The 27969-nt window shown below is 54.8% G+C and overlaps 7 protein-coding genes and 1 non-coding gene across 8 annotated transcripts; 3 read left to right on the forward strand and 5 right to left on the reverse strand.

The window, feature by feature from the left end:
• Positions 1-786: 786 nt before the first annotated feature.
• B0T26DRAFT_609521 (WSC domain-containing protein) lies at positions 787-1452 on the forward strand (the record flags this gene model as incomplete). The annotated part of the gene is made up of 1 exon (XM_060435877.1): positions 787-1452. A coding segment is annotated over one exon (666 nt), but the record flags the coding sequence as incomplete, so codon positions are not given.
• A 1489-nt stretch (positions 1453-2941) lies between these two features.
• Positions 2942-3074, forward strand: B0T26DRAFT_t256. Its single transcript has one exon. It is a non-coding gene; the product is annotated as a tRNA-Ala (tRNA).
• Positions 3075-3513: 439 nt separating this feature from the next.
• B0T26DRAFT_733216 (uncharacterized protein) lies at positions 3514-4913 on the reverse strand. Its single transcript, XM_060443135.1, has 2 exons — positions 4311-4913; positions 3514-4248 (listed from the first exon to the last, which is right to left on the reverse strand). Exons 1-2 carry the CDS (start codon positions 4693-4695, stop codon positions 3701-3703), a joined length of 933 nt encoding a protein of 310 aa, XP_060290772.1. The 5' UTR covers positions 4696-4913; the 3' UTR covers positions 3514-3700.
• Positions 4914-5258: 345 nt separating this feature from the next.
• On the reverse strand, positions 5259-5970 carry B0T26DRAFT_681537 (uncharacterized protein; the record flags this gene model as incomplete). Its single annotated transcript, XM_060440646.1, has 2 exons — positions 5259-5894; positions 5941-5970. 2 exons carry the CDS (start codon positions 5968-5970, stop codon positions 5259-5261), a joined length of 666 nt encoding a protein of 221 aa, XP_060290773.1.
• Positions 5971-8976: 3006 nt separating this feature from the next.
• Positions 8977-9351, forward strand: B0T26DRAFT_757408 (uncharacterized protein; the record flags this gene model as incomplete). Its single annotated transcript, XM_060446241.1, has 1 exon — positions 8977-9351. One exon carries the CDS (start codon positions 8977-8979, stop codon positions 9349-9351), a length of 375 nt encoding a protein of 124 aa, XP_060290774.1.
• A 5949-nt stretch (positions 9352-15300) lies between these two features.
• On the reverse strand, positions 15301-16234 carry B0T26DRAFT_624972 (ankyrin repeat-containing domain protein; the record flags this gene model as incomplete). Its single annotated transcript, XM_060436152.1, has 2 exons — positions 15301-15786; positions 16103-16234. Coding segments are annotated over 2 exons (618 nt in total), but the record flags the coding sequence as incomplete, so codon positions are not given.
• A 5513-nt stretch (positions 16235-21747) lies between these two features.
• Positions 21748-23169, reverse strand: B0T26DRAFT_681540 (O-methyltransferase; the record flags this gene model as incomplete). The annotated part of the gene is made up of 3 exons (XM_060440647.1): positions 21748-21925; positions 21995-22863; positions 22933-23169. The coding sequence occupies 3 exons, from the start codon at positions 23167-23169 to the stop codon at positions 21748-21750; spliced, it is 1284 nt and encodes a 427-aa protein (XP_060290776.1).
• A 4248-nt stretch (positions 23170-27417) lies between these two features.
• B0T26DRAFT_733255 (uncharacterized protein) lies at positions 27418-27968 on the reverse strand. The gene is made up of 2 exons (XM_060443136.1): positions 27862-27968; positions 27418-27782 (listed from the first exon to the last, which is right to left on the reverse strand). The coding sequence occupies exon 2, from the start codon at positions 27720-27722 to the stop codon at positions 27450-27452; it is 273 nt and encodes a 90-aa protein (XP_060290777.1). The 5' UTR covers positions 27723-27782; positions 27862-27968; the 3' UTR covers positions 27418-27449.
• Between the last annotated feature and the right edge of the window lies 1 nt (position 27969).

Genomic DNA, 27969 nt, shown 5'->3' on the forward strand with positions numbered 1-27969 from the left:
GTCGACAATCAAACGATGCGGGCGGCGGCCAGAGGAGTTGTGGCTTAATCATAGCGTTTCTCCTGAAGTCACGAGGCTTCGGGAGTGTCGTGCTACGCTCTCTCGTCTTAGGCAGAGCGGAGAGAGGACGAGTCGAATCAACTCGGCTGCGCGAGTAATTTCCCACTGCGCAGAAACCGAGATATCGAATGACCCTGGAGTGAGTTGCCTATTTCCAGCCCACTTGTGTCTCTCCATGTGTCTACTCCCTCTCAAGACACCAGCGTAAGGCTGAGGGACCAGTAACAGGATCCAAGCCTCTCATTACCTCCCTCGCCGTCATCAACAGGCTCGTAATTAAATGTGCCACACTTTACACGTCTACTCTATTTCGGCAGCTAGATAATACACGGCCAAAAGGGGTATCCATCTCGAGAATCAAAGCACCCGTCCGACTTGTTCGTGTTCCCATGGCTGGCTGAGAAGAGTGCGACGTAGCTGTCTAGCGCCGACCCTTGGCAGGCCAGAACCGAAGACGGAGGGACACCTCTTGAACTCTTATCACAATACCCAAGTGTACAGCGGTAAAGGAAAGAAACCGAAGACGCGTACCAGGAGTCCGCCCTCATCCGGTGCTGCCAGAAAGTATAAGTAAGTGTCGATTCCCACCGATGTTGTCATATTCTCCCCCAATCTCAACATCAGCAACCACCCTCAGAAACCCGCCAGCCCTTCCACCCAAACCAACAACACATTCTCAACCCTCTCATCGCTTTATATCCTCCCCCAACCGCCAAAATGAAGTCCCTCGCCCTCCTCTCCGCCATCCTCCCCCTCGCCACTGCGACCTACTTCGGCTGCTACACGGAAACCTCCCCCAAAGCTCTCGCCTCGGCCTCCACAGCCAACTTCACCACCATGACCATCGAGCTCTGCCAGCAGTTCTGCACCGTCGACGCGCCCGGCGCGCCCTACGCCCTGTGGGGCCTCGAGTACAGCGGCGAGTGCTACTGCGCGAACGCCCTCACGGCCGGCTCGTTCCCGACCTTCGAGACCGACTGCTCGGCACACTGCGCCGGCGACGCCACCGAGACGTGCGGCGGCGGCAACCGCCTCAGCCTCTACGGCTCCGGCACCACGCCCCCGGCGTTCACCCCGCAGTCCCACCCCGGCGGGCCTGTGACGGCGTTCTCGCCGCAGGGCTGCTGGACCGAGGGCGTCGGCGTGCGCGCGCTCGGCGGCGCCATGGCCGCGTCGGACACCCTCATGACGATTGAGGCGTGCGCGAGCTTCTGTTTGAATTCCGGGTTCCTGAGGTTCGGGACCGAGTATGCCCGTGAGTGCTGGTGCGACAATGCCCAGGCGGCGTCGAGCAATTTGACCACCAACGTGCCGAGTGATTGCAGTTTCGCCTGCACGGGGAACAGTGGTGAGGTCTGCGGGGCCGGTGATAGGCTGAGTGTGTACTTGTGGGCCTGATCAAGATGCAGGAATGGGACAAGTGTGCGGGGTGGGATGAGTGAATAGTGGCTGATGGAGGATGAAGGGGGGACTTGGGTTGTGGGATGACAGGCTCTTGTAATGCTACTATTTCTCTTCTCTTTGGCGGTTGTTTGCTGTAAGATGTCTGCTTGTCTTGATTTCCTGGGCCAAGGCAGACAGGTTATGAAGCAGCACCTGAGTTTGATGGTTGCTTGCTTGTTTTAGGGATCTAATTTACACACTATACTTGGAATCGTCTCTTTTGCCTCAATACAGAGTGACAAAGCCACATCTCCTTCTCACAGGCGCTCAAGTAATTAAACCATGACTTCCCCCCCTGGCCGGCCACTTGATGTCTTCATTGGACTCTGCACAATTCCTCGACGTTGTAGACTAAATAAACCTTGATCTTTCCCAACTAAGAGACAGGGGGCTCGTTCTACACGTCCGAACTTAAATCTTGTATTGTCTTCATCCACACCTTGCTCCCCAGCTGCGTTATTTAGAAGTCCAAGATTACCTAGGCTACCTCCTACCGGCAAGAACACCACATCACCTCGTCCCTCGCACGACGCAAGCAAGGTTCGTCGGTACTATCGACGGCGGCTCAAATGCTGTTGTGTTGCACGCGATCGAAGTTGACAGCGCATTGAATTGTCTGCTCAATAGGTCTAAAAGTACAGAAAAGAACGCTTCCTTATACTCGTGGAGAGAAGGCAAGGGAGGCGTTGTAATCAGTCCGAAAGAGGGCATTCCGAATGAAATGAAGACATTCCGAGTCAAGAATGAAGGAAATAACAAAGAATGAAGGAAGCTTAGAGGCATGTCAACCAGGGCCTGTCCAATTCCATGAAAAGTGGGTCAATTCCAGACGACATGTTGCAACTCCACCGGCGTTGCAAATAAATGTGTATAAAGTCTTTAGACCTAGCATATGTCTTCAAGTTAGCTCAGTTACATGTGTTTTACCTTGAACTTGGTTGTTGGAGTTATTCTTTCTTGTTTTGCCGTATGATGGATGGCATTGTGAAGTATTGTAATTAATTCAGGGGGTACCGCTGCGCCAGCAGACAAAAAGACGCTTGTTGCCTGATACTCTGGGCAATCCTGGTCATACAGGATGCCTTCTTGCTGTGGAGGGGGCTCGCTGCAGCTACCCCTCATCTTTGGGTCGGCTTGTGATGTAATTATTTGGTGAATCTCGGCTTTAGGAAGAAAAGCCTTCTCCTTGTCAAAATGTGCCAAGGTGATTGATTCCTTTTTCAATTCGTCGCTCAGTCTGGCAAAGAAACTTCCAATATCTCGTTTGTCGGTAATTAAACTCCAGTGTGCAGAAACCCACAAGCAGGCGAGCAAGCACATCCCTACCTCGCGGCTCCATCTCTCATCCACAGTGAAAAAAAAAAGACTCCATCACAACCCCCAACCCAAAGGAGAGATTACTGCCGCACCCTTCCATCAAACGGAGACAAACACAAAAGGGCGTGTGGCTCAGTTGGTAGAGCGTTCGCTTAGCATTAAAAAGAGGCGGCCATCCTAGGCACATCACGGTGTACCCTGGCGATTGCCGTCTTTCCTGCGAAAGGTCCTGGGTTCGATTCCCAGCCCGTCCAGATTTGTTCAAACAGCGTGATTACGGGCTGTGCTGTGCTCCTTTTTCTCTTTCTGTCTTTTTTTCTCTCCTTCCTTCTTTCCTCTTCTTTCTTCCGCTTTTCTTCTTTTCTCTTTATCTCCTGTTTCCTCCTTTTCAACTACACACTCTCTACCTGTCTTTCATCTTTTTTATCAAGTTTGTCAATTGTCCTCCCTACTATTTTCGAGCGCAGCGAGTAGCTCGCCGCAGGCGCACCCGGAGGGCTGCTGGAGGCAGAGCTTCGCTTCTTCCTAAGCCTTGCGTCCAGGTCGTCCAGGGCTGCAAGCATATTTTAAGATTTTATCCGGCCGAGATCTGGTGACTTTCCGAGTGGGCCCGTCACTCGGGACGGAATTTTGCCTTGGCGAAATGGCAACGTAGGATCCGGACACCCCCTGGCGGTGATCTTGGGCACGTACCACATGCTTTATTTTCCCTGGTTGGACTGCCGCCGCTATTACAACACGAGGACGAAACAGCCCCAGATTCAGTGGGCAACATGATTACAGTCGAGACGTTGCGGACATGCACGGAGAGCCAAGAGATCTTGTTGTCAAATTAGACATTAACTACGCAGAGTGCTACAAGCGAGCGGACGCTCCGCCCTCACGGCGCGCTCGGCGCGGTGGTGGTGCCGACGTTAAACCAATAGCCGTTCTTGTGAATGGGGGGGTAGTTGCACTGGAACTCGGAGCTGTCCCAGCCATACGTCCCCACGGTGCCCGTCATGCAGTCGAAGGACGTGGACCCGTCCCAGGAGACGTAGATCTGCGTGCAGCCGGCGTAGCTCTGGCATTTGGCGGCGCAGTACTGGAAGGCGCCCTCGAAGCTGGGTGTGGCTTCGGTCAGCCCGAAGTTGATCGTCTGGTAGTTGTACGGCACGCAGTTCGCCGTGTACGTGGCTACCAGGTTGAAGATGAGGGTCGGCGGCCCCGACACGACCACGGTGGTGGTTGCCAAGGCGCCCACGGTAACGGTCACCGTTTCGGTCGCGACGGCCGGCGACTCGGTGATGGTGAGCGCGGTGTAGGAGCTTGTTGCTGTCGAGAATTCGGTCGCGGCCGATGTCACGGTCACGGTCGGCGCCGCGGCGGGGCTGGTCACGTAGCAGTTGCACGCCGTGCTGATGACGGACGAGTCGTACGGCTCGAGTCCTGTGGTGGCGGGTCAGGTTAGACGGCGGCTGTGGGTCGCCATCATGACAGAGAGAACTTGCCTGAGGGAGTCGTGGGCTCGCTTATGAAGGTGATGGTGCGCTTGTTGATGAGGGTGGGGCCGGGGCCGCCGCTACGCTTGTAGCTCGTCGACGACACTATCGACGTCGACGTAGACGTCGTCATCTCGATGGCATCGACCGTCTGGGGGTCGGTGGCGGTGGCAGTGAGCGAGGTAATGACCGTGGTAGCGACGGTGGTGACGGGCGTCGTGGTGACGGTGATGGGCTCGTAGTCGTAGCCGAGGAAGGACGAGCAAAAGGCCGTCGCCTTGTCCGCCGTCAGCACCGACAGCGCCGAGTTCCGGATGCACGGGCAGTGCTTCGAGACGGCGAGCGCCGGGCCGAGGCTGAGCAACAGCCCGAGAGAAGAAGCCGAATACTTCATGATTGATGTGTCTGTAATGACTGTGAGGGAGCGTTCCGCTGCTCTAGAAATCTCGAAGAAAAGAAGCCAAGCCCTGGAAACGATCCTGTCGGGGACCGATCTGGTTTTGTCTCGAAGGAACAGCAGCGCAGCGGCCCTCCCTGCTCTGATCCCCAACCAGGCTACCGGATTCTCGCGTGCCTAGCGCCGACACTATGCCGCGTAGGGCGACGGCGTGCATTCCTGGCACCACATGCTGCCCCATGCGCCACGCTTGGCATGCACAATTGTGAGCCTAGGACCCTTTGGGCCACCTTCAGCCGCGTGGGAAATTGCCAATGTCTACAAGCGCAGGGTCCTCCCCTTTTGTTGTGCAGGGCGACTAGTTATGCTAGTCACGACTTTTGTGGATTAAATTTGCTTTTTCCAGCTTGCGGGACAGCACGGCAACAAAATGTATAACATTGATAACATTGACGTGACCTGGTCTTGGGACTATGCAGAGTATCAAACAAACTCTTTCCCTTTCTGTCTTGTCTCCTTGCATTCCTCTGATACATAAGAACCGTACATCTTCTTTGTTTTTATTCAACTCCTTCCTGGCAGCCACCAGGGAAACTTGCGAAACATGTCGGCAATCCGGTCGATGGGCGCGGGTCGATGGGTGCGCTCATCAGGCCCGTGACCGTCTCAAAGGGCGGGTGCTCGCCGGCGCTGGGGTGGCTGCGCGTGGGCGCAAAGACCTTGGTGCGGCCGAAGCTCTTGGTGCGGCCGAAGCTCTTGGCCATGGCCCCGGACACCTCCGACATCAGCGCGCCCTCGAGCCGCGGCAGGTCGCTCTCCTCGTGCTTGATATGCTCGGCCAGCTTGGCCCACAGCTGCTTGAGCTTAGGGACGTAGTTGATGTCGGCGGGCTGTATGCCCTGGAACTCCTTGAGGAGCGCCTTGAGGAGCGCCTTGACCTCGTGGTGCGCGCGCCGGTCCGTCTCGGCCAGCTCGGGGCCGATGTCGCCAAGGTGTTGCTCCATGGCCGGGTACACGACCAGCTCCTCGCCGACCGAGTGGCGCGCCAGCTCCCACGTGAACTGGTTGCCGAACCGCTGCTGGTGCTCGTATTTGGACGAGTTGACCACCTCGTGGTAGCACTCCTCAAGCTCGCGGTGGTCGCAGACGGTGGCCTCGGAAATGGTGCCCACCGCGGCTGCCTGCTTGAGCACGGCCTACTGGTGGAACGGCCGGCACGACTGCGCGCGGGAGTGGTCGAACTTTGGGGCCGAGGGTGCGGAGCGACAGCATGGTGTGTTCAGGGGCTCGGCTTGAGCAAAATTGGCTATGTCAATGGCATTGGTGAGTGGTTTTGTTGAGTGGGATCCTGTGTCAATGGCATTAGTCAATGGTTTGTTGAGTGGGATCCTGAATAGATAGCCCGAGTCGGGAAAGACGGCAGGCCGTAGTGCAATACGATATTATATCGCGATGAAGTTCCGGAGCCTCGAGTCTCGACGTCTACATGACGTCAAAATCTGTTTTCCTATGCTCGACACAACAGCCCCGGCATTCTCAGTGAGTAAAAGCGGGAACTCCCCGCAAATCAACATCTGCCCGGAGTTTTTCTCCCGCGGGCAAGTGGCAAGTCCAAGAGTTTGATCCCAGCTCACTCTTGCATAAATCACGGCTCAGGACTCTCCGGCACTGTCTTTCACCTCCCCATCTAAAGGCTGATCAACAAAGGCGAGTGGCCCGCTTTTTCGCCCAACCCCAACGCTTTGTTATTATCATGCCATTCCCAACTTCATGTTGGGCGGTTGGTGAATTGTACGCTAACAGGTCCTCCCCTAGTCTGGCTACTGGAAAAGAGACAGACACGCTGGCGGCAAAGGGGTTTGGGGGGATGTGATTTCTAGTCTGATTTGGCAACTGGCTTGGTTGTCTTCGTTTGGGTGCGTGCATGGTGATGGGAATACTATTTGACTTTGGTGATAGATTTAACTGCGGAAGTCGCTCCTAAAGTAGGGAAAGGAAAACAAAAACAAACGTCTTAGCCCCTATTTTCCATGGTTAATCCTCGGCAACATAACGCTGGTTGCTGCTCTCTCTGCCAAAGTTGCATTGCCAAGACATCTAGTACTCTTCATGTGTATTTATCAACGATCCTGACGAAGTCAGAATATAGCCGGCGTAGTGAGGTTTAATTAGGTACCACAAAGACAACACACTACCTGCACATTCTTTCCCAGTGACACTCTCATCTTCCACCTCTGTATATCGAACCGATAATTACTTACGCAGCGGCATTTCGGTAACCGCATTTTATTTTCCTCTTTGCTTCTTGGCTTCCAACCAATTGAGATACCTGGGACATCAACCACCCCAGTGCTACGCGCGTTGCTGCTTAGGCCTCCCACCTCCCATCGAGTTGGTCAATATCCACAAGACTCAGGACACAGGATGGGGTAATTTGATGCAATTACATCCATTCATCTACTGTAGGCGTTACGCATGTTTTGATTCCCCTCTCATCATTGCCCCGGGTCCCAGCCATCATGAATGTGGGGATTCCGCAATCTGCATCACAGGTTTCACTATTCCCACCAAGAGTTCTTCTGGCCGCGGCTGCAAAGCTCAACCAGACTCCACGATCAACATTGGAGGAAACGTTGCGAGACGGGCTTCTGTGTTTTGGTTCTTGTAGCTGCCAAGCCCTCGTTAGGAGAACCTCGGCCAGTATTAAAGCGACAGCCCATGGAGCTAAACACTTGCGAGATGTCGTGTGGATGGCTTGCTCGCGCCATGACGCAGTCGTCGGTCTTTTACGTAACATCTACATCGCCATTGGACAGTATATTTATTTGAGGCTCAACCGCGGCCTGGGTAACGGGATCCCAAGGAGCGGGGAACCATGCACCCTCTTTTGGTATTTGGCGGGCTTGTTAGCAGCTTACACCCAGCAATATGAAAACAATAGGCTCCAGTAGACTTCTCGACGGCTTCTAGGGAACGTGCCCCAATATACGCGCTTCCCCGCCGGGACGAGACTCTCCAGCCACTATCAAACCGGGCGTGTTGCGTAAGCTCGCTATATCATCATGTGCCCGCGAGCTGTGCGTGCCAGACCTGGAAACACGCCGCCGGCGCCGGCTGGCACGTCGTTTTGCGGGGTAAATGCAGGCCCGGCATTAGGCGTTGAATTCTGCCGTTGACACCTGCACGGCGCACATGAACCCCTTTATTAACCGCTGCTGCCCATCTGCACGTTGATGCGCCTTGGCAGGGCTCCACGCTCCCAGGATTCAACGTCTTGGCTTCTGGTCGGGGGATTGTTGTTGGCCTGCCTGCCGTTGGCCTGTCGAAGCAGATCGTGGGAGAGCAAAGCGGGAGCACATGGGGTGGACGAGACGGGCTTCTCTTGGGACCGCGTACTCAAGCACGGGACGGCTAGGATCCTCACCTATTTTTAGCCCCCAGACACGACGATCAAGATACAGACACGACGATCAAAACACAAACCACGCAAGCATGATCTTCACACAGAACCGCGGGTGGTGTCGTCACGACGACAGGCTCAATAGGATCTGCCTGTGGAAATCTCGCATCGAACCCTAAAGTTAGTCCACCAACAGACTCGCGAGCTTCTGCGCCGTACAGCATGGTGCCATAAGGCGATCGTCTGGCAAATATGTCGCATAATATTGCCAGCCGATTCCGTGGCACGTCGGTTAACGCGCCGGCACCTAACCCTGGCTGCGTCCCAACATAGAACTAACGTCTCGGGTCTGCAGCCCGGGTGACCATGACTCTGGAGGAGGCAGGCGGATGCGGGCAGACAGCCCATCACACGTGGTATCCGCAGACCGTAAACAAGCAGAGCCAGTTCTAGACCTGCGCGGAGCTCTCGCTTCTCACTCCGAGCAGAGTTATTCTTTCTTCCATATTGCCCACTACTAGACGGCCAACCACGACCGCTCCCCCACAATCCGTCTGCGTCGTCTTGATGAAGTGCGCTGGAATCAGAATTGCACCAGCTCCCACAACCCGGCCACGCAAGAGCGGCGGCCCCAGCCGCAGATCTAGGGATCAGCCCGTGTATATAAGGCCGCGTCGACCTGCCTGACAGAACCTTTCAGCTCGGCACCAGCCCTTCACCATCTTATCCACACACACACTGGGCAAAATACAACCAAAACAATATACAACAACTACACACGCACGCACACACACACACACACACACACACACACGCACACGCACACGCACACACACACACACACACAAACAAACAAACAAACAAAACAAAAAGTCAACATGCTTCCCAAGATCTTCTTCGCGGCCCTCTTCGCCGTTCCCTTCGCCGTAGCCCTCGCGGTGCCAGGCGACGCGTCCAACCTTGTCGTGCGCGCCGACCCCGAGGTATCGGCGCCCGCGCCAGCTGGAACCGATGCTGGCGCGGAGCCGCTGAAGGGCAAGGGCAAGGGCGGTGAACACCGCGGCGAGGGGAAGGGCAAGGGTGGCGAGCACCGTGGCGAGGGGAAGGGCAAGGGTGGCGAGCATCGGGGTAAGGGCAAGGGTGGTGAGCATCGGGGTAAGGGAAAAGGTGGTGAAGGCAAGGGGAAGGGAAAGGGGAAGGGAAAGGGAAAGGGCAAGGGTGAGGGCCATGGCGAGGATGACGATGAGGAGTAGTTGGGTGATCTAACTTGGAGCTTTGGGGGGGGAGGGAGATTTGTTGAATGAGATGTTTGACATTTTGTGTGAAACAAAGAAAAGATTGTGAAGAGGCCCAAAAAAAAGCGAGGTGGAGATAGGGGCCTTTGTTATTCTATATTCTCTGGGGACACCGGTTCAGCGTTCAATATTGAATTATTGAATATTTGTTTGGAATAGGTGCTTCTGTATGAATAAGTGCTTCTGTATTTCATTAATCTCGTCTCCACCGCCAGTAGTTGACTCGAGTTTATTCCCTTGGATCTCAGGGATCAGATTCAGCAGCAGCGGTGAAACTGTTGAAACGTGCTCTAGCAACTATACAACTCTATGCACCTAATTGGTCTGTAGAGAAGGTATTCCCTCCGAAGGCGGTTGCTCCAAGAGCCACTCTGCGCTCACCTTGCTGCGAAACACATCAAACTCGGCGACTCGGGGCAGATATTGGGCTTGCGCGCGTATGTAGAGAGAAAATTTAATCTGCCGTCCTGGAAGACTTCCTGGTATGACATAGCCGCAATTTAATGGAGCAGGCTTATTGGTTTTCAAGTGTGCTTGGGTACTCTGGAACTACAGCCGGCTGTGAAGTCACTTCTGCGCTTATTATCCCGCGGCTAGCGAAACCGATGTCCTCGGCAGCTTGTGAATTTGGGTAATCGGTTTTATCTATCCATGCCCATCTCTTTCAAGTCAGAGCCGTTGAGATATGGACGGCTGTGATATAGCGGTCCAGATGCCACCCGGTTCGGCCTTGATCGAAACCCTCTGTCACGTGGAAGATATCACGAGAATTTCGGACGCCAAGGCGGCTGCGAAAATTCTAGGCTGCCTGGCACAGTGAGAGTGGTGTGTAGACATCCACTTCCGCAATGAATCATTACAGTTCTGGGGCTCCAGATGTCCGCAGGCAGGCGTGGCGTCCATTCGGAGTCGAGATGGAAGCGACGAGGCGCAAAATTCAGAGACGGTAAACACTGTCACTTGCGTAGTGATTGGACAGAAATAAAACCCCGCAAGGCAGATTCAAGAGTAATTTCCTCACCGAAGGCAGCAAAAAGGCTTGAAGATGGCTGTGCAATGCACATTGAGCCTCCCCGTATAGGAGGATTGCCTGGCATCCATCAAGCGGACATGCCTGGGGATATTGATATGATAACTAGACCAGCCCTTTACTCGTTTGAGGGTATTGTGAGAATCTCGCCAGAGCTGCAATCTGACCGCGCTGCCCGTCATGGCCGGAGTGGGAGGGTTTTGGGCGCAATTGGCCTGGCAGCACTCTCTTTGTCGTTGTGTTTTAGCCCGCGGAACGGTATACACTTGGTATAGACTTGCGGTCACGCTCCCGAAGCCAACTATAAACTTTTCCCCATATATAACGTACCCCTGCGACGTATCCTTGATCGGCTAGCAGAGGCTCGTATTCCAGCAAGTCAACTTATCGAATCGCCATACTAAAGTAAGCTACCTGGCCAGTCAGGAAGGGGTCAGCTGAACGGATGCCTCCGGCGGCGCCTGCGGCGGCCTGTCCTCGCTTCGCTCGAGGGAATGGGTGCCTGGACCATTTTACTAAGAAATTAGCAAGGACAACCCCGCTTTGTGCCATAACTCATAGCGCAAGGTTGACTCGACTGTGTCAACTGTGTCAACTGTGTCAACTGTGTCAACTGTGTCAACTGTGTCAACTGTGTCAACTGTGTCAACTGTGTCAACTGTGTCAAAAGTAAACAACACGGGAGAGTCATCACAACGTAAACAGCATAGTGTTGAGGCAGAAAAAGTCGGTTCTGCTATCTAGGCTACACCCGGAACCAACACCTCGCCGGCGTCAACACGGCGCTGGTAACCCGCCGCACGCAAGGCACCTGTAACGTCATTCTTGACCTGGATTTGGTCCAGGGCAAAAGGAACGTCAAACATCAAGCCCTGTAGACTAACAACGCGTGAGACAGCCACATAAGTAAGCCCTGAAGAGGAATCCCGCTCAGAGATATCAGGCACAGCCCTGTCAAGCAGCGTTGGCAATGGCTCAAACAACTCAATCTTGAGGCTATATTTGCTTGAATTGAGCCACCATCAATGATATTTGGCTGGGTTGAGGCTAGAATTGATTGATATGGTGATAATTGATGATATTTGACGGCATCTTCAGCTCCACTAAAAAAATGTAAAAAGTTATCAAAGAGGTCTAAAATAGTAAAAGAAATGCCCTGAAGCCCGGAAAAGCTCGTCAACGTACCTAATCCTTCAAATACATGATGTTATTGAAGGTATCGTCGCCCATTCTATCTATGCGCCGAAGACCAGCTTACCTTTACTGAATGCCCTCTCCGGGTCCGCTGACACAAGTCAAGTAGGCCAAAAGCGGAACACCCTGGCTGCGGAATTTGCCGTGTAAGACACAAACGCCATCACATCCTTCGCGCAGGCCACACCGCTGAATACGCACAACTGCTTCATTGAACGGTAGTAATTTGTGTTGAGTGCTCTAGCTTACACGGGCGAAAAAGCGCCACCGGCATGTTCCGCAGCTAGGGTGTTCTGCTTTTAGCCCAGTTGACTTAGGCCTCAACGCCGTCTTCCTCGACGTGAAACTTTCGGCATGCTCCTTTTGCAAATGGCCTGCCGCCGAGCTTGTGCTTACGGCCGTGAAGACCTTCTCGTAACAGTTATATGTCTAGAATCGCTGTAGGAATAGAAGGTTCGGTAGAAAGGTCGGATTCGGTGGAAAGGTCGGATTCGGTGGAAAGGTCGGGTTCGGCTGTTTATTTACGTCGTGATGGTTGCATTGCAGCTTCAACGGTGCATTGCAGCGACCTGCGGCCTGCCTGGCAGTTAGAGATTTTCCCGGGCCCAGGAAAATACGGGGCTGGTCTTGGTCAAGGAGCGCCCTGGACCCAGGAAAATCCGAAAAATCCGCCCTAAAAATGGCCTGGCCAAAGGGAAATAATTGACAATTCGCCAATTATTTTGGCCCTCCGAGTCGGTTGAATTTGACCTCAAAATCGTGTAATTAATTGCTCTAGACAGGGCGACCCACTTATGCAATCGCCCCCCTTTGCAATCGCCCACCACCATCACCGCCCACCACAAGAATCGTCAAAATACTCAATTATAGGCCAAATTCTATGGAAAAAGGTACATTCTAGTCCTCGTCAATCGCCATATATTGCTCAAGCCCACGGGCGATAATTTCTTCAGCTTCCTGGACCAGGTGTGCAGGCCTGGACTTGGTCTTCTTGGATCTCTTCTTGGGAGGCTTTTGACTAGCTTTTTGAGCTTCGTCAATTTCGTCAATAGTAGCAAATCTGTCGTTGGCGTCTATTTTGACCCTTTTACGTGAATAGGGCTTTTTGGATTCCAACTCGTTAGCTAAGAAGTCGTTTTTTGCCTTCAAAGCAGCGATTTCCGTATTCTTCTGATCGAGTGCCCTCCCTACCTTCGTCAACATAGTCCTGACGACCCTATCTCGGGGACTAGTGGCCGTCTTGGCTAAGCCCTGTTGCCTGCGGACGTCGTGACTACCTTGAGGTGTATTGAAGAGGTCGTTCCGGGTTGCCCGGGTCTTCCGGGGTGGTGTGGATGGGGGGACTGGTTTTGCAGCTTCGTCCCGGACCGCCTCGGGGTCGTCAAGTATACGAGCGGGTTGGAAAGGCCAGATTCCGGTCTTCCGGAAGCCGGATATAATATTCCGGGCTGACATACCCTGCTCTGAGGCGTCCCGGTAGCAAAAAAGGAAGCGTTGCTTGTTGATAGGTGCTGAGGCTGTGAAGGAAGCCAATTCGAGGGTTCTTTGGCGAAAATAGGACTTCACAGCCGAAAAGACAGACTGGTCGAGTGGCTGGGTCTTGTGAGAAGTGTGTGAAGGCAAGTATAGTAGGTGTACGCGGTTTCTTTTAGCTAGAAGCATAAAGTCTTCGTCGATATGAGTGGCGTGTTCGTCGAGGACTAATAGGCGCCAATCGTCCTTCCTTTGGGGCTTTGTTTGAGGAAGATATACTTCCTTGAGTCACATAAGAGCTATTTTGCTATTGCTCCAGCCTGTGGGCGTACAGTCGTATTTCCAGGTCTTGAGGACTGGTAGTTCCTTGAAGTTATCCGGGAAGTGTTGGCCTTGTAGATTTTCACCCGTAAAGATCAGTACGGGCGTCAATCGCTTGCCCTCAGCGGTACCACACTCGATAACACTGACCCAGGTCGTTGGATCAGGGCCAGTCAGGACTGCCCGAGACGTGAGGGCATCGCCAATCACCTTCCCAACCGTAGTTTCCGTCTCTTGCATGCCATGTTCGTCTATATTGGCGATATTCGCAGGTACCAGCTTCTTGTCCTTGATTACAGCTTCCAAACGATCAAAAAAATCATGGAATCGCTCACGGGTAGATCCTTTGACTCGAGACCGTTCTAATAGGGTACATAACTTGGTCTTTACCCGGGGGTTACGGGTAAAAAACCGATCTACCCAGCGCTCACCAACTCGCCCAGGGGGCCCGGCTTCGTTCAGGATTGCTTGTGCGAATCGTCTTAGCCGTGCACGACTTGGGGCACGCCCTGCAGCTTCCTCCTCAAGAGCCCACTCGGCGACGAAGGCTTCCTGGTCGTCAGTTAACTTCTGGGTGTTTTTTTGGGCTTGTCGTGGATCCTGTTGTCCACGGCGTCGTCTGCTGAGGGTGGATTCAGGGATCCTATATAGGCGCGCTACTTCCTTCTGCTGCGCGCCCTGATCAATAGCCTCAATAGCCTCGGCTATTAGCCGCTCTCGTACGCGTCGAACCATCGTATTTTGAGCCTATTCCGACCAGTATTGAGGAAGTTGTTGGTGGTGGAAGGTAGAGGGTAGGAAGTTGGCGGTGGGGGGAAAAATTGCAAAGTGGGGCAATTGCAAAGGTGGGTCACCCTGTCTACATGGCTATATTTGATCGATTGAATTGGATAAATTTGAGTTGGTGCCGGCGCTGCTGTCAAGCGTAGCTCCCTGTGACTTGTGAACCGTGATGGCGTACGCAATAGTAACCGGGAACTGGCGGCGAGAGCAGGCCGTATTACCGCTCTGGAAGTCCCGCAAGGACTGCAAGATCGGCACCACATTTCTCGGAATAGCCTCATCGTCAGGGAAGCAAGCCGGGCCGTCATACTTGTCCATCTTGACAAGTAGGACAAAGGGAGCCTCGCGGCGATAGCCCCTCAACACCAAAACAAATTCTCGTGATAATTCCATGTTTCGATATTCATGGTCTTATTGTTGGATTTCTAGGGGGCAAGCCCCCTAGGACCCCCAGTGCCTGCGGCGCTCTTGGCCTGCGGCGCTGTGCCTGCGACACATTGTCCACTCCAACAGCCACTCCACTGCGCGAGGCCTCTCTTCTGGTACGACCGACAATCCCTGGCTCTCTTCGTCGGTCTAGCACTCACCGCGCCAGCCGGGGAGATGTGTCTGGTGGTCAAGCCCGCAGTGCTCAAGCAAGAAGCGCATCACCTGGGTGCTGCCCTCACCCGCGGCGCGGTCAAGGCCATTTGGTATTTCGGTGCTGAAATGTTTCCCAAACTCGGAGCGGAGCATAGCAGTAACGGCAGCCACGTCGCCGCTATCGCAGGCTGCTAGAAAGCCACCGACCACTTGTCGCTCGAAAATATAGCTCCTGGCAGGGGCAAGATGTTTAGCTGCAAGGTCGGACAGTCCGCTGGCAATGGCGTGAAGCTTCGCTTGCCTTATAGCTGACTGGGCGCGGCCTGCAACCGGCGATCTTCCCGCCAATGCCGTGAAGATGGCCTCAAACTCGTGGCTATTAGCCACTGGGCCCGCAGATTGAGCAGCAAGCTCAGTGTCCAGATCCTCTCCACTGGAAGCAAAGGCTGCAGGTCTAGACAGTCTTCACCCTCTAGTGAATAGCTACAGGCAACCACCGTGCAGAACACAAGAGAAGAAGTATAGCCTTTGTCCAAAAAAAGGCGTATAATGTCGTGACGGCCCCCTTCGGCGGCCGCACGGAACGCATCGCGAGCCAGCCCCTCAATGCCGATGTCCGCTCTGGCATCGAGGAGCACTTCGGCAACGTCTTTGTGGCCGTGGTACGCAGCCGCCTCTAGGGCCGTACCATATGTACCGCTTTTCCGGTGCACGTTGGCCCCTTCAGCGAGAAGCAGGCGGACAATTCGAGGATGCCCCCGTATCGCTGCCGCTTGCAGCGCGGAGCCCAGTGGCGACTCTTCCCCCCCGTCGACCCGGACTCCGCGCTCAACGAGCAAGTGGGCTACGTGCTCGTAGCCCATCAGACTGGCCGCTCTTAGTGGTGTGCCTAATTGGCCTTCGGCCTCGATCTCCATGCCCCTGTCCAGAAGAAAGGCGACCAAGTCCCTGTAGCCGTGAAGCGCCGCCATCGCCACGGCGTTGCTAGGAAGGACACTTTCGGGCTCTGACTATCTGTTAAGGGACTGTCGTCTATTGAGGGGCTGTCGAAGAACGCCGAGCTAGGCCTCCTGTTATCGCCTTTGACGTTCTGTCTCTGATCTTGTCCCGGCTAGCTTGTCCAAAGACATCAAAGAATGGGGGCTTCTGCAGCCGATCCACGACCCTGGCAAGACCGGCGATGGCGGCGCTGTGGATGGCGTCGTCGTAGCTCGCCTGGCTGCCGATCATCTCTTTACCGTGCTGGAGCAGGGCCAAGGCCGTGTCCTCGTGGCCGCCCCGGATGGCGGCTTCGAGAGGGCTGGCAAATACCTGGCCAGCCCGGACCAAGGTGCCGCGCTGAAGAAGCAGCTCAGCCACGTCAGTGTTCCCGACGAAGCAGGCCGCATGGAGGGCGCTGCCGAATTTCCCGCACTCTATGTCCGGCAACGCGTCCCGATCCGGCAGGAAGGAAACGACGTAGCCGTGCCCCCACCTGGCGCCGAGATGCAGCGCCGGCCGCCGTCACGGCTATGGCCAGTTCGGCAGACGAGACCGGCTCTTTCATGTACAGGAGCCACGAAAATACGGAAATAATCAGGTCGAGAGCGGCCCTGTCAGACGCTAGTATCTGAACAAATGTTCGTTCGTACATGCTCTCCAGGGTGCTTGCCCCCCAGTCTGTTAGAGAGTCAATCACGTCGTCGAGGTGCTTCTTGCGGCAGAGACCGTTTATTTGAAGTTTTGCCCATAAGAACCTGTGACAAGTAACACAGAAGCTGGGTTAGCCTTACTCGTAATACGTTGTCTCGAAGATCTGAAAGGGCGTCTTACACCTCTCCCGCCCTAGGCAACAGTCTCTGTGCTAACAGCTCAAAAATCTCGTTGGGTACGTGACCTCCGAGAAGTCTCTTTTGCGTCACAGCGCCGTGAAGCTGCCGTCGCACAAATGCCTTCATGTCGGCTCTAGTGTCGTGGCTGGTGATATTGATCCTAAATGCTGCCGGAAGAACCTTGAAGATTTGACCGCTGTTCCGGCTCGTGAGGAAGATCTTGACGACGTTGTCGGCTTCTGTCACCGAGCGGACCAGAGTGTTGAGGAGCTCGTGGCGGCGCGCATCATCGATCTCGTCCACCACGTCAATGATGATTATCAGGGGGTCTCCGCTGGCTAGGGCAAGAAGCAGCGCTAGGCAACTATCAGCCCGCAGTTTTTGCAGTTCCAGGCCGTCCAACTTGGCGGCTGCGAGATGGCACTCGTACGCGAAAGAGACACAGGAACGGTCTCGCGTGGGGGCCGTGCTGTCAACGGCAAGCTGGCGCAGAAGACTCCGCAGAATCTCCTCGGGCAAAGAGCGCTCGGGTTCCGACCGACTGTCCGCACAGTAAAAGTAGGCGAAGGGGGCTGCAACGGGCTGCGCCGAAGCCGTGCTGATGAACGAGTCGACGACAACCGAGCAGAGGGTAGTTTTTCCCGATCCAGGGATTCCGTGCACGAGCAGGATAGAAGACGGGCTCGAGGCTTCCTAGTCTCGGTACACGGCGTGGTTGAGCAGCCAGGCGCCGCTGCCAGGTACTCTGAAGTCGGAGCGGAATTCGTGATGGCGAGAAAACGGCACGACGGAAAGCCAGCCACCTCAGGAGCTCCAGGTGTCGTTGCTTGTCCATAACTTTTGCCGACAGAGCCGCCTGGTCTGAAAGTCGGATGACGGCCGCCTCCATTGACTGAATCGACCGAGAGTCGACGAGGGCTGCTAGTTTTAGGACTTCGGCTTCTCGGGACTGGATCGCTTGCATTCGCTCATGATCTCCGATCCGGAAAGGACTTTTCAGGACTCGAACTGCGTAGGAATTATTTCCAATCAGTCGCTAACCGATTTGTCACGTCTAGGGTCACGTACTTGGTGCAGACAAAGCTGGCGCTTCTTCTCGGCGCTCCGTAGCACGGCTGCTAATATGTCGTGCTTGTGTGCCTAGGCGACGTTGAAGATTGCTCGGATCTCGGGCCCGAGTGTGTTTAGCGTCTTATTCCAAGCGCAATCGCTATCGCTATCCGCAGGTGGTGGCGCCGTCACGGTCACGGACATGGCTCACAGCGCGCTTCGATGACCGGAGATGAGGCGTAAGCTAAGAATGAAAACGAAACAAGTACGGTCTTTGTCTTTCATCTCATATCTAGGAGGGTACGGCGCCTTATGAGATCCACGCTCTTCGTCGGTGAAATTGATTAAATCTGTTATCGAGTATATTGCAAGCGCTATCTCCAAGGCATCCTTTTAATGAAGGTCGTATACGTATAGCAACCGTGCAGGGCGCAGCGGTTTGCACCACGCATATTGAGGTTTCACAGCGCAACAGTGATTCGGCAGAACTAGTTGTCCTGACCACGTATCACGTCATGGCTCGGGTTGGGTCTCGACTCATCGGTTCAATTTACCCGCCCACTCCTCCTTAGAGTGTGTCAGTCCGTCCCAGGAACTTACCCGCAAAACCTGGTCAGAATCGTGCCTCAAATGACACTCACAGATGCACCAAGCGAGATCCCCCCAAAAGAGACACACGAAGAAGAGAAGCAACAAGGGCAACGGCAACTACTACTTGTCAGGAGTAATTAGACGTTCTGTGATTTTCAGAGCAGCGGTAGTTTTTCGATAGACATAATGACTTGGCCCGCCGCGTTGTTTTAGTTATTTCACCCAGTTCAACCCCTGCGAGGTTCTTATATCACCTATTCTAAATCGCGGTTAACTATAGCCGGCCTGAATAATATCGCTTCCCTGAAATAACCCCGACTCAGGGAGGTGCTCAGTACGCCCCCAGCTCCTGTTCAAGTCCCAAGCTGAAAACGGATTTGGCCGAAAAAATCTTAGTTATCAAGGGTGACTATTGAGTTAGATATAGGTAGGCAGTTAAATATGCATCCACGATCGAATAGAGGCGCACCTAACCCATAAGACAGCGCTGCCTAATTATTGTTCCCGTTCTCCCACCAAATTAATTCGCAGCTAACAAATCGCGATTCTAACGTATTTCTGACGTGAGAGACCGAGAACGAGGTGTCTTGGGTGATCCCCAGATAGTATTAGGAACGTCGCTGTCCAATCGTAATGCTGCTAGCTCAGCTTTTCCCTATTCGCAAATCTAGACTTTCTGGCAACTTTAGGTACGAATTCTTGGCCCTGTAGATAGCGGACGACCAAAAGTCCAAGCAAGCCAATACCGTGCGACCTGCGGGGGTTGCGTGTAACCCAAGACAGAGCGTGTGGTGGGAGTATTGGCTGTCGGCGGTCCGGGATCCGACGTCCGAGAGTGGTAGGGAGGTGTTCGGTGCCGAAGCTGGTGTGGGCTTGGCTTGGGCGGCGCTAACTGCATCTGCGTGCATGCTGCAGCTTATTCGCGTGGCTTGCTGACGCTCTTGTGGGAGCGCTGAACGGAGGGGGGGACTCCCCTTATGCATAACCGCTGCGGCATACCACGCCGCGTCGTCTGCAACGGGCGGCGCCCGCTTAGCGTCGTGTCGCTTGGCGTCGTGTCGCTTCGTTCCTGTTTGGGAAATGTGCGAGGTTACCTAAATAGCACTTGGCAACACCCCCGGCATGAGTGCGTCCCTCCCTCCGGTACGTCGGAAATGATTCCCGATTTTGGCCGGGCCTGCAGAGAGTCTAGAAGTAGGCTGTCGGGGATTTTAGTTCTAGGGTGGGAGAGCAAATTGTAATTGATTACCCTAGCCCAGCCTTAGGGCCACAGCCTCAACGTGCTCAACCGCGTGTGCTTCATATTACGCCTCTCAGCCGCAGCATGCCCGTGTCCGTCCGTTATCATATTTGGCCTTCGGGACTGGTCTGCCTAATTACCTTGGTTGGGTCCGGACAGGAGACTAGTTAATTTTCGCAAGTGCGACATGACTGCCTCTCAAGGCTTAAAAGAGCCGACCCAACAACGAAATCGCCCATCAACGAAATTGACCCACACCATGCCCCACACCCACCCCACGGGCGCAAATCATCCATTTCTACACAAAATAACTAGCAAAAAAATACTCAATCCTCTTCTTCGGCCTGTCTATATTGTTCAAGCCCACGGGCGATTATTTCCCGGGCTTCTTCGACTGCATGTGGCTGGCTTTCTGGCCGGGCCGTTTTTTTCCGCTTTGGGGGTATTTGACTAGCTTTTTGTGCCTTGGCGATGTCCTCTATACGTGCAAATCGCTCATTTCCATCTTCATATACCCTCTTACGCGTGCGAGGCTTTGAAGCCTCTAATTCGGTTGTGAGATGCGTAATTTGTGCCTTCAAAGACGCGATCTCTTGTATTCTTCAGATCCAGGGACCTCCCGACCTTAGTAAACAAAGCCCGCACACGCCGCTGAGCCGGACTGAGGGCATTCCGAATACTGCCCTGGTACTTCTTGATGTCCTGATTGCCGTGCGGTGTTTTGAAGAGCCTGTCATCGTCGTTCGGGGCCGTCGTCGGCGGTGTTGAAGGCCGGGTCGGGAGTGCCTCATTGTCCTTGACCGCCTCGGGGTCATCAAGTAAACAAGCCGGGTTGAAGGGCCAAATCCCGGTTTTCCTGAAGCCCGACATGATGTTACGGGCACTCATGCCTTTACCCGAGGCATCTCTGTAGCAGTAAAGGAACCGAACCTTGTTGACAGGAGCTGACGATGTGAAGCTCGCGAGGGCCTTGGTGTTTTGCCTGAAATAGTTCTTCAAAGGTGAAAAGACCGAGCGATCGAGAGGCTGAGACTTGTGCGATGTATGAGAAGGTAAATAGGCGAACTGGACCTTATTTTGGAAGGCCGTTAACATGAATTTTTCGTTCATATGGCTCGAATGTTCGTCAAGGATCAGTATACGCCATTCGCCCGGCCTTTGGGGCTTGGTTTGGATCAGGTAGACCTCCTTGAGCCATTTCAACGCAATACTGGCGTTGCTCCAGCCTGTAATTGAGTAATCGTACTTCCATTCCGGGAATTCCTTCGTCAGGTTGAAGTTATCAGGAAAGTGTTGTCCTTGAAGACTGGCCCCGGTAAATATGATCACGGGCTTCAAACGAACGCCCTCAGCAGTGCCGCATTCGATAACTGAAACCCAGGTTGTTGCATCAGAGCTTTTCACGTAGGTTCGGTTCGTCAGGGAGCTTCCTATGACCTTTCCGGCCCGGGTCTCGAGCTCCTGCATGCCGTGCTCATCCATGTTAGCGATGTTGACCGGGATGACCTTTTTATCCTTGATTTGGAAGGCCAGGCGCTTGAAGAAAGCTTCATAAGCCTCACGAGTAGATCCGCAGACTTGAGAGGATTCCAACAAGGTTGAATTCTTCATCTTTACCGCCGGGTTGCGGCGTAGGAAGCGGTCCACATATCGCTCCCCAATGGTCTTTTTCGTGCCGGCCTCATTGAGTATAGCTTGAGCGAATCTCTGCACCTGACGACGGCTAGGAGCTCGGCCTGCAGCTTCCTCATTGAGGCACTAGTCGGCTAGGAAGCTTTCCTGCGCATTAGAGAGGTTTCTTTCAGCTTGTTTACTTTGTGCTCGATTTTCTGCCCCGTGGATGCGTTTGCAGAGGGTAGAAGGAGGGATCCCGAAGTCATGCACGGCCTGCTTCTGCGATGCGCCCTGTTCAACTGCAAGTATTACAGATTGAATTAACTGCTCTCGACGGTTCGACATGATGTATTTTGAAGCTATTCGGGCCTGAATTGATGAAGTTATGTTGTATTGAAGTTGAAGGGCGGGAAATTAGATGATAGGGGCAGAGATTTCGTTGTGGGGCGATTTCTTTGTTGGGTCGCCACGTCTAGTAGGTAGTGTTACCTTAGGTATTGCGCGACCCCGGAGAGGAAGGAAGAAGTAATGTTGAATGCTCGCATCCTAGCAACATCTCACGCCGGCTGCCGGCACGACACGAGGTTTGCTTTTCCCCTAGACCAGACCAAGAGTGTCTGCACGGATGTGTACAGTACACGCCGCTCACGTATCCCGTCCCTCCCTCAGCCCTCCCACACGACCTCGATGATGCCCGTCGACGGCCCAAAGTCGGCGGGCGACGCCAGCGGGTGCATGCCCGTGATGGTGAAGCGCTCGTCGGCCTGGCGGAATATCTGGCGCCAGTCGTCGGCCTCGCGCTCGCGCCCGTTGAGCTGCGTCAGCATCATCATGTCGAAGGCCCTAAGCACGGCCCAAGGGTTAGCGCGTCTTTCATACCGTGGGAGACTGTTAAAAGCGGTGGGAAGCTACCTGGCCATCCTCTCGGCGGCCAGCGACATGGTGCCGGGCGGGGGGAGCAGGCTGTCAATGACGATAATCTTGGTGCCGCGGCGCATGGCTGGGATCTGGTTCTTGATGATGCGCACGCAGTAGTGGTCGGGCCAGTTGTGGAAGCACCGCTTGATGACGTAGGCGTCGGCGACGGTGGTCTGGGGCGTGAAGAAGCTGTAGGGCGCGAACCGGACGCGAGAGCGCAGCGCCGGCGGCACCGCGGCCTCGGCGCCGGCGATCATGGGCGGCAGGTCCTGCACGATGAAGTTGAGGTTAGGGTACCTGCCAGCCAGCAGCACCGCGTCGATGCCGCGCGACCCGCCAATGTCGACCACGGTCGCCGTGCCCAGCGTCTGGAATGGCTTGGTCGGCACGAAGTTGACGCGCGGCAGCCGCGGCGGCCGGCTGCTGAACTTGGCGACCGACGTCATGGCGCGCGCGAACCGGGCTGCTAGCGCTGGCTCCTGCTGGATCAGCTCGTACGTGCTGGCCTCTTTGCCCATGGTCAGCGCGACGGCCGTGTGGGAGGGCTCCTGGTCCTGCCACTTCTCGAGCGCGTCGACGGTTCTGGTGGTTGCCGCCCACGACATGTCGCCCAGCAGCCACAGCCCGTCGCCCAGCAGCGGCTCCTCGGCCAGCCGCCGCGACGCCAGCGTGTGCGCCACGAACCCCTCGCGCGGCTCGTGGAACAGCCGGTGGTGGCACATGGCGTACCGCAGCACCCGCCGCAGGTCGACCGCGTTGACGCTGCACTGCCGCGCCAGCTCCGTGAAAGACGCCTCGCCGTGGATCGGCACCTTGTTTGCAATGTCCCACCGCGAGATGGCCTGCAGGCTGGCGCCGCTGGTCTTTTGCTGGTCAGAGCACTTGTTTTTTTATACATGCCGTTGAGGTCATCAAGGGGGGCGAATACACACCAGAGGCCTCAGCGCGACCATAGGCCCCGACAGCAGGTCGACCAGCTCGAGGGCGCCCTCGAGGGCCTTGACGCGGGCCTCCTCGACGTGCTCGCCGTCGGGGCCAATGTCTATAGAGGTCGGGGCGTCGACGTCAAAGGACGGACCGGGGAGGTTGTTGGCCTTGAGGTACGAGTCGACAACCTTGATGTTCCTGAAGATAGACTCGGAGAGCCGCGAGATGACCGTTTCGGGCATGGCTGTGCAAGGGAGCAGGCTAGAGCTGACGAGGTGCAACTAACTTGTCACGTCGGTGCCAAGCTATCCACGTCGGGTCGCCATGGCGCTGGTCTTAAGAATAACCCCCTTTGACCCACGGCCGCAACCGCATCGGGGAAGAAATGCCGAACACCGACCTGGGCAGCTGCTGCAACCTGGCACAGCACGCTGACTCAGTTCGGTGCTTCTTCTGGTCTTGGAATTCCCAATGTTCTGGCCGCATGAAACAGTACGTGTAACTTGAAAATCCCCCATCAGACAGCAGGGACTGGCCGGCTTGGTTGGCAATATGGTTGGTTATCTCAGTTCCATATACGCTGCACGGCCAAGTCTGGTCTGCACAAGGGCACGGTAGCATTGGTGAGCATGCAGCAGAAACTTCCGGCCAGTGTTACGGAAATAAGCAGCTACGAGCATGACAATCCTCTTGGCCTCCCACACCTGGTCTGCATCTTCTTCAACCAGCCTCAATGCCAATATTCTGCAATATGTGGGCCTCATCCGGGGGTTTTTTGAGTTACCGACTCTAGGGGCAGGTGTTCTCGTCGAAAGTCGTCTCCCATGCAACCTAAGATAATTTTCGGGTGCCTGCCGCTGAAAGTCATCTCCCATGCAACCTAAGATAATTTTCGGATGCCTGCCGCTGAAAGCCGTCTCCGATGCAACCTAAGATGATTTTCAGATGCCTGCCGCTGAAAGTCGTCTCCCGTGCAACCTGAGATGATTTTCGGATGCCTGCCGCTGTTAGAGCAAGGCATCACTGCCGAGTGTTTTTCTTGTTGAGGAGAGTTGAATGGAAAAAGAAGCATTATCGCGGACAATGCTAATAGCATTCAACAAGCCGCCGTTGGTGCGAGGTCACCTCGCTATCTGCTTTTCATCCGAGCTTGTTTGGTGAAACCGAGTCTCCTGAGTCCTCTCCGGCCTCAACTCATGACATCGTGCGCTTGAGACAGAATTCTCCAGATGATTGCGAGGCTTAATCACACGATTTTGAGGTTGAATCATGTGCGCTGACATTATCTCCGACTAGAATAGATGGAACCTAGCTTGCGCAATTCGAGGTGAGCCGGTGATTATCTCATCTTGTATCTCCCCACCCATCTGGTATCTCGTACCACCCGACATCGGGCAGCCAAAAGCCGTTAGAAATGTCGTTATGGACGCGTGAGAGGGCATGAGTTGATTTCCGATGTTGGGAAGGGCTTAGCTTTGCTGCAACTCACATTGGTGCTAAGCAGCTGCTGGTTCGATTTCCGGCGATATTCACATCATCTCCATCAAACTACCGTGCTCGGCAAAAACGCCACGGCGCCACCAGCTACAGAAATCAAAACTATCGTCGTCGGGGCGGGCCGTGGCGGCCTGGCCGCGGCCATATAGAGTGCCAGCGCAATGTCGATCCGGCAAGTCTTTAAGGCAAGACGTGGGTGGAAAGAGGGAAATTCGGAGACACGCGACAGCTTTGTCAAGTGCGGAAATGCAAGTCTCGAATAATGCTTGCTCTATGGCAATAGTTTGCATGTCTGTGAATTCGCACAAGGTGCGTTGTTGCAACAACCTGATAGGCCCGGTGAATATTAAGCCAATAATATCAAGAAGACGGCAATTGTAGCCGGGTTAGAGGTACCTTAGCCATGCAGACACGATTGAATTCAAAGCTAGTTTACTAATCAGGTACCTAGTCAAGCGCGGTGATTATGACTTGTCATATAGACACAGCTGCCCTTGGTTGGCTAGGAAGGCCGTGACATGACGCTCAGAACAATTACTTCTACGTTGACGATCATCACGCGCCATTGCTCAGCATATTTCGGATATGAGCTCAATAAAAGCCTCAATATTTGGGCATTGTCCCGGAAACCGCGGCTTTGGTTGCGCCATTTCGCTCGGCCAAGCCATTGCCCAGCGCGGCAGTCAGCTGGGATAGGTAACCATGTCGTCATTTATGACCCGAGCGCCACAGAACTGGAGATTCTGCCATAATTGCTGTGGCTACTGACCTGAGCGACACAGAAATAGAGGTTCCGCCATCTTGTCGCCGCTGGCTGACCCGGGCGGCCAACCGACGACCGGAGACTCCGACCGACCGACGGATATAGAGGTGCCGAGTCGTCGGACGTCTGAGTGTGACGCACCCACACGCTGATGTCAGATATCTACCTACTGCGTACTTGGCTACATTCGGGTGCTGACCAATGAGGCTCGCGCAGCCGCCAAGAATGATAGTTAATCTCGCCGTTGAGACATATGGCCCCAATAATAGGTTCTAGACGGAAAGCCAAGCGGCGTGGCGCCAACGCGCCGAGCTACCAAGCGGCACGTGCCCCTCCTCCGCCGCCGTTCCCGCGAAGGTTATGTGTGGGTGTGTGATGTGGGTGTGTGGTGTGGGTGTGGGTGTGGGTGTGTGATGTGGGTATGGGTGTGTGATGTGGGTGTGGGTTTGTGTGGTGGGTGTGGGTTTGTGTGGTGGGTGTGGGTTTGTGTGGTGGGTGTGGGTTTGTGGTGTGGGTTTGTGGTGTGGGTGTGTCCCAGCAGACCCGCTTTGGTCGACCCCGATCCGATTCGGGACATGTAAGTCCGTCCAGTCTAGACTCGTCGACTGACTAATGTTAGAGATAAGCGGCTGTAGAGGAGGGTTGCGGCGAGTGGAACTCCGAATCCGAAAAGAGTAGACAAGTGAAGACTCGTGTGCCACGTGGGACGATAAACAAATAAGCCGTCCTAGGATTCACGTTGCTTCCTTTACGAGGTTCATGTTGGGAGTCAGATTTCTGGGACGGGTGTTGGCCGGGGCGGGTAGGGTGACATGGGAGCGTCGATTAATCTGGCATGCAACGTCAAAATCAATGTCGTTGGTAGCACGGCAACTAACCTACGGCCCGCGCGGGGTGTATTACTGTGTATCGAAGCGCGGCTGCGCCAGAGTCGAGGCCTATTGAGTGAGGGCGAGATTTTCTCCGTCTTACCTAGACTGGTTCTAGGCTCGCCGCCGTTGTGCATGTCCGTGTGTATTGTCCGTGTGTATTGTCCGTGTATTGTCTGATGCAGGATGGAAACAGCATGTACGTTGCTTACTCTGGGCCTATTCTAGAACTTGGTTTGACTCTGCCGCCTGCCTGCCTAGGTGGGCTGAAATAAGGTAGAATAGTTGCGTGTCCTATACTACTACCTTGCCTCGCAATTCGTATCCTCGGTACCCCAGTTTGGCTTCGGCGGTTGTGATTGCGGCGCAGGAGCAAGAGCGCCGGATTGGGCATTGGCCTACTGCGTCGAGCACGGAGAGCTAAAGAGCTCGCATGCAGGACCTGGGAAATACGGGGCTGGTGCTGCACCGGGGACAATAACTGCGTTTTGGTTAATAAGATTCACAACATTCAAATGTTATGGCGCAGCACGCTGCATGTTCAACGGCACGACGTGTTGTTACCAAGCCGGGGCCAAATTGATTACCGCAGCCAACGGCCCAACAGCCCGCACAAACGGGCCACTGGCGGGAATACGACGAAAGTCGTGGAAATAGAGAATATCGTCAGACGGCAAGAGCGATAATCCCAAAGACCAGCAAGGCAAAGACCGGCAAGGCAAATCGGGAGAGCGGGAGGGTCGATGCCGAATGCCGGGAGTCTGGATATTGAGGGCCGATAGGTTGGGGATAGAAAGAAATCTAATGTAACCCCGGGCCCTAGAGAGAGTTGCAAGGCAGAAAACTCTCGCAGCGCATCCTAACTCGCAGCGAATTGCGCCATGTTCAAGTGTGTTGATTGCCGGCCGCGGCCTTTGCCGTAAGCAGGCGGAAAAGGTTCCTGCCTTACCTGGTACATACCTTATCTGTCGTTCAACATGCCAGTCCCTGGCACTCCCTGGCACTCCCTGTGCTGTGCTGTGCTTACTGTGGAGATAGGTAGGTGTTAATGGCCGGACTGGGAAATCTACGGCTGCTGCCAAGCCCCCACGGCAAGCTGCCCAATGACAGCTTGGTATTGCTTAGATGCGTCAGACCTGCCTGTCGCGTCACACAGAGCCCGCCCGTGCAGCAGCAGCACCAGCAGCACCACAGCACCAGCAGCAGTAGCAGCAGCAGCACCAGCACCAGCACCAGCGCAGCAGCAGCTGGACTGCGCACCGCACCGCAGTGCAGTGCCCTCCCCGTCTCGCGGGAATTTAATCGGCTGTCAGCACAGGTCAACCCTGGTGAATTCATGGGCTGGCTCCCCACTTCCGGCCGCTTCCGCGCCACCAAGACAATTCGTTCCTAATTAGTGGTCCTCGACACGAGCAAGGAAGCACTTCGCCGACTTTTCTGTTACACAGCAGGTAGGGCTGCTTGGCAGTTGCATTAGGACACTCGAACCTTTACCCCGATCGACCTTATTCTCTGCCTTGCCCGCCGCAGTGCAGTGCAAGTGCAGTGGGCGGGCGGGGGCGGGGGTATTTGCGGATCGTCCATTCGTTCGTTCATTCGGGGGCAGCACCCGGGCGGGCTGAGCCAAGACAAAATGACACCATATCCATCCATCCATCCATCGCATCCATCTATCGCATCCGACACGTTCGGATTTTGTCTGTGCATGCACTCGATTTTCTCGCAGGTAGCTCTCCCGAGCTTTCCAGCCCCCCCTCCCCCAATGGTGCGTCTCCAAGATATACCTTACTGATAATGCAACCCAGCGGCGAGCGGCCGTCGGGTAGCACTTGGCAGGCGACGGACTTGGCAGGCGACGGACTTGCAGGCCACGGACTTGGTAGGCCACGGACTTGGTAGGCCACGGACATGGA

This window comes from Lasiosphaeria miniovina, assembly GCF_030549165.1.
Source record: "Lasiosphaeria miniovina strain SMH2392-1A chromosome Unknown B0T26scaffold_8, whole genome shotgun sequence".
Classification (NCBI taxonomy): Eukaryota; Fungi; Ascomycota; class Sordariomycetes; order Sordariales; family Lasiosphaeriaceae; genus Lasiosphaeria; species Lasiosphaeria miniovina.

Excerpts from the sequence above, each read along its gene's own strand:
- B0T26DRAFT_733216 (XM_060443135.1), bottom strand. The coding sequence starts at position 4,695 with ATGAAGTATTCGGCTTCTTCTCTCGGGCTGTTGCTCAGCCTCGGCCCG. Across the intron at positions 4,249-4,310 it reads CGAGCCCACGACTCCCTCAG|GACTCGAGCCGTACGACTCG; the intron begins GCAAGTTCTCTC and ends CCGCCACCACAG.
- B0T26DRAFT_733255 (XM_060443136.1), bottom strand. The coding sequence starts at position 27,722 with ATGCGATGGATGGATGGATGGATATGGTGTCATTTTGTCTTGGCTCAG.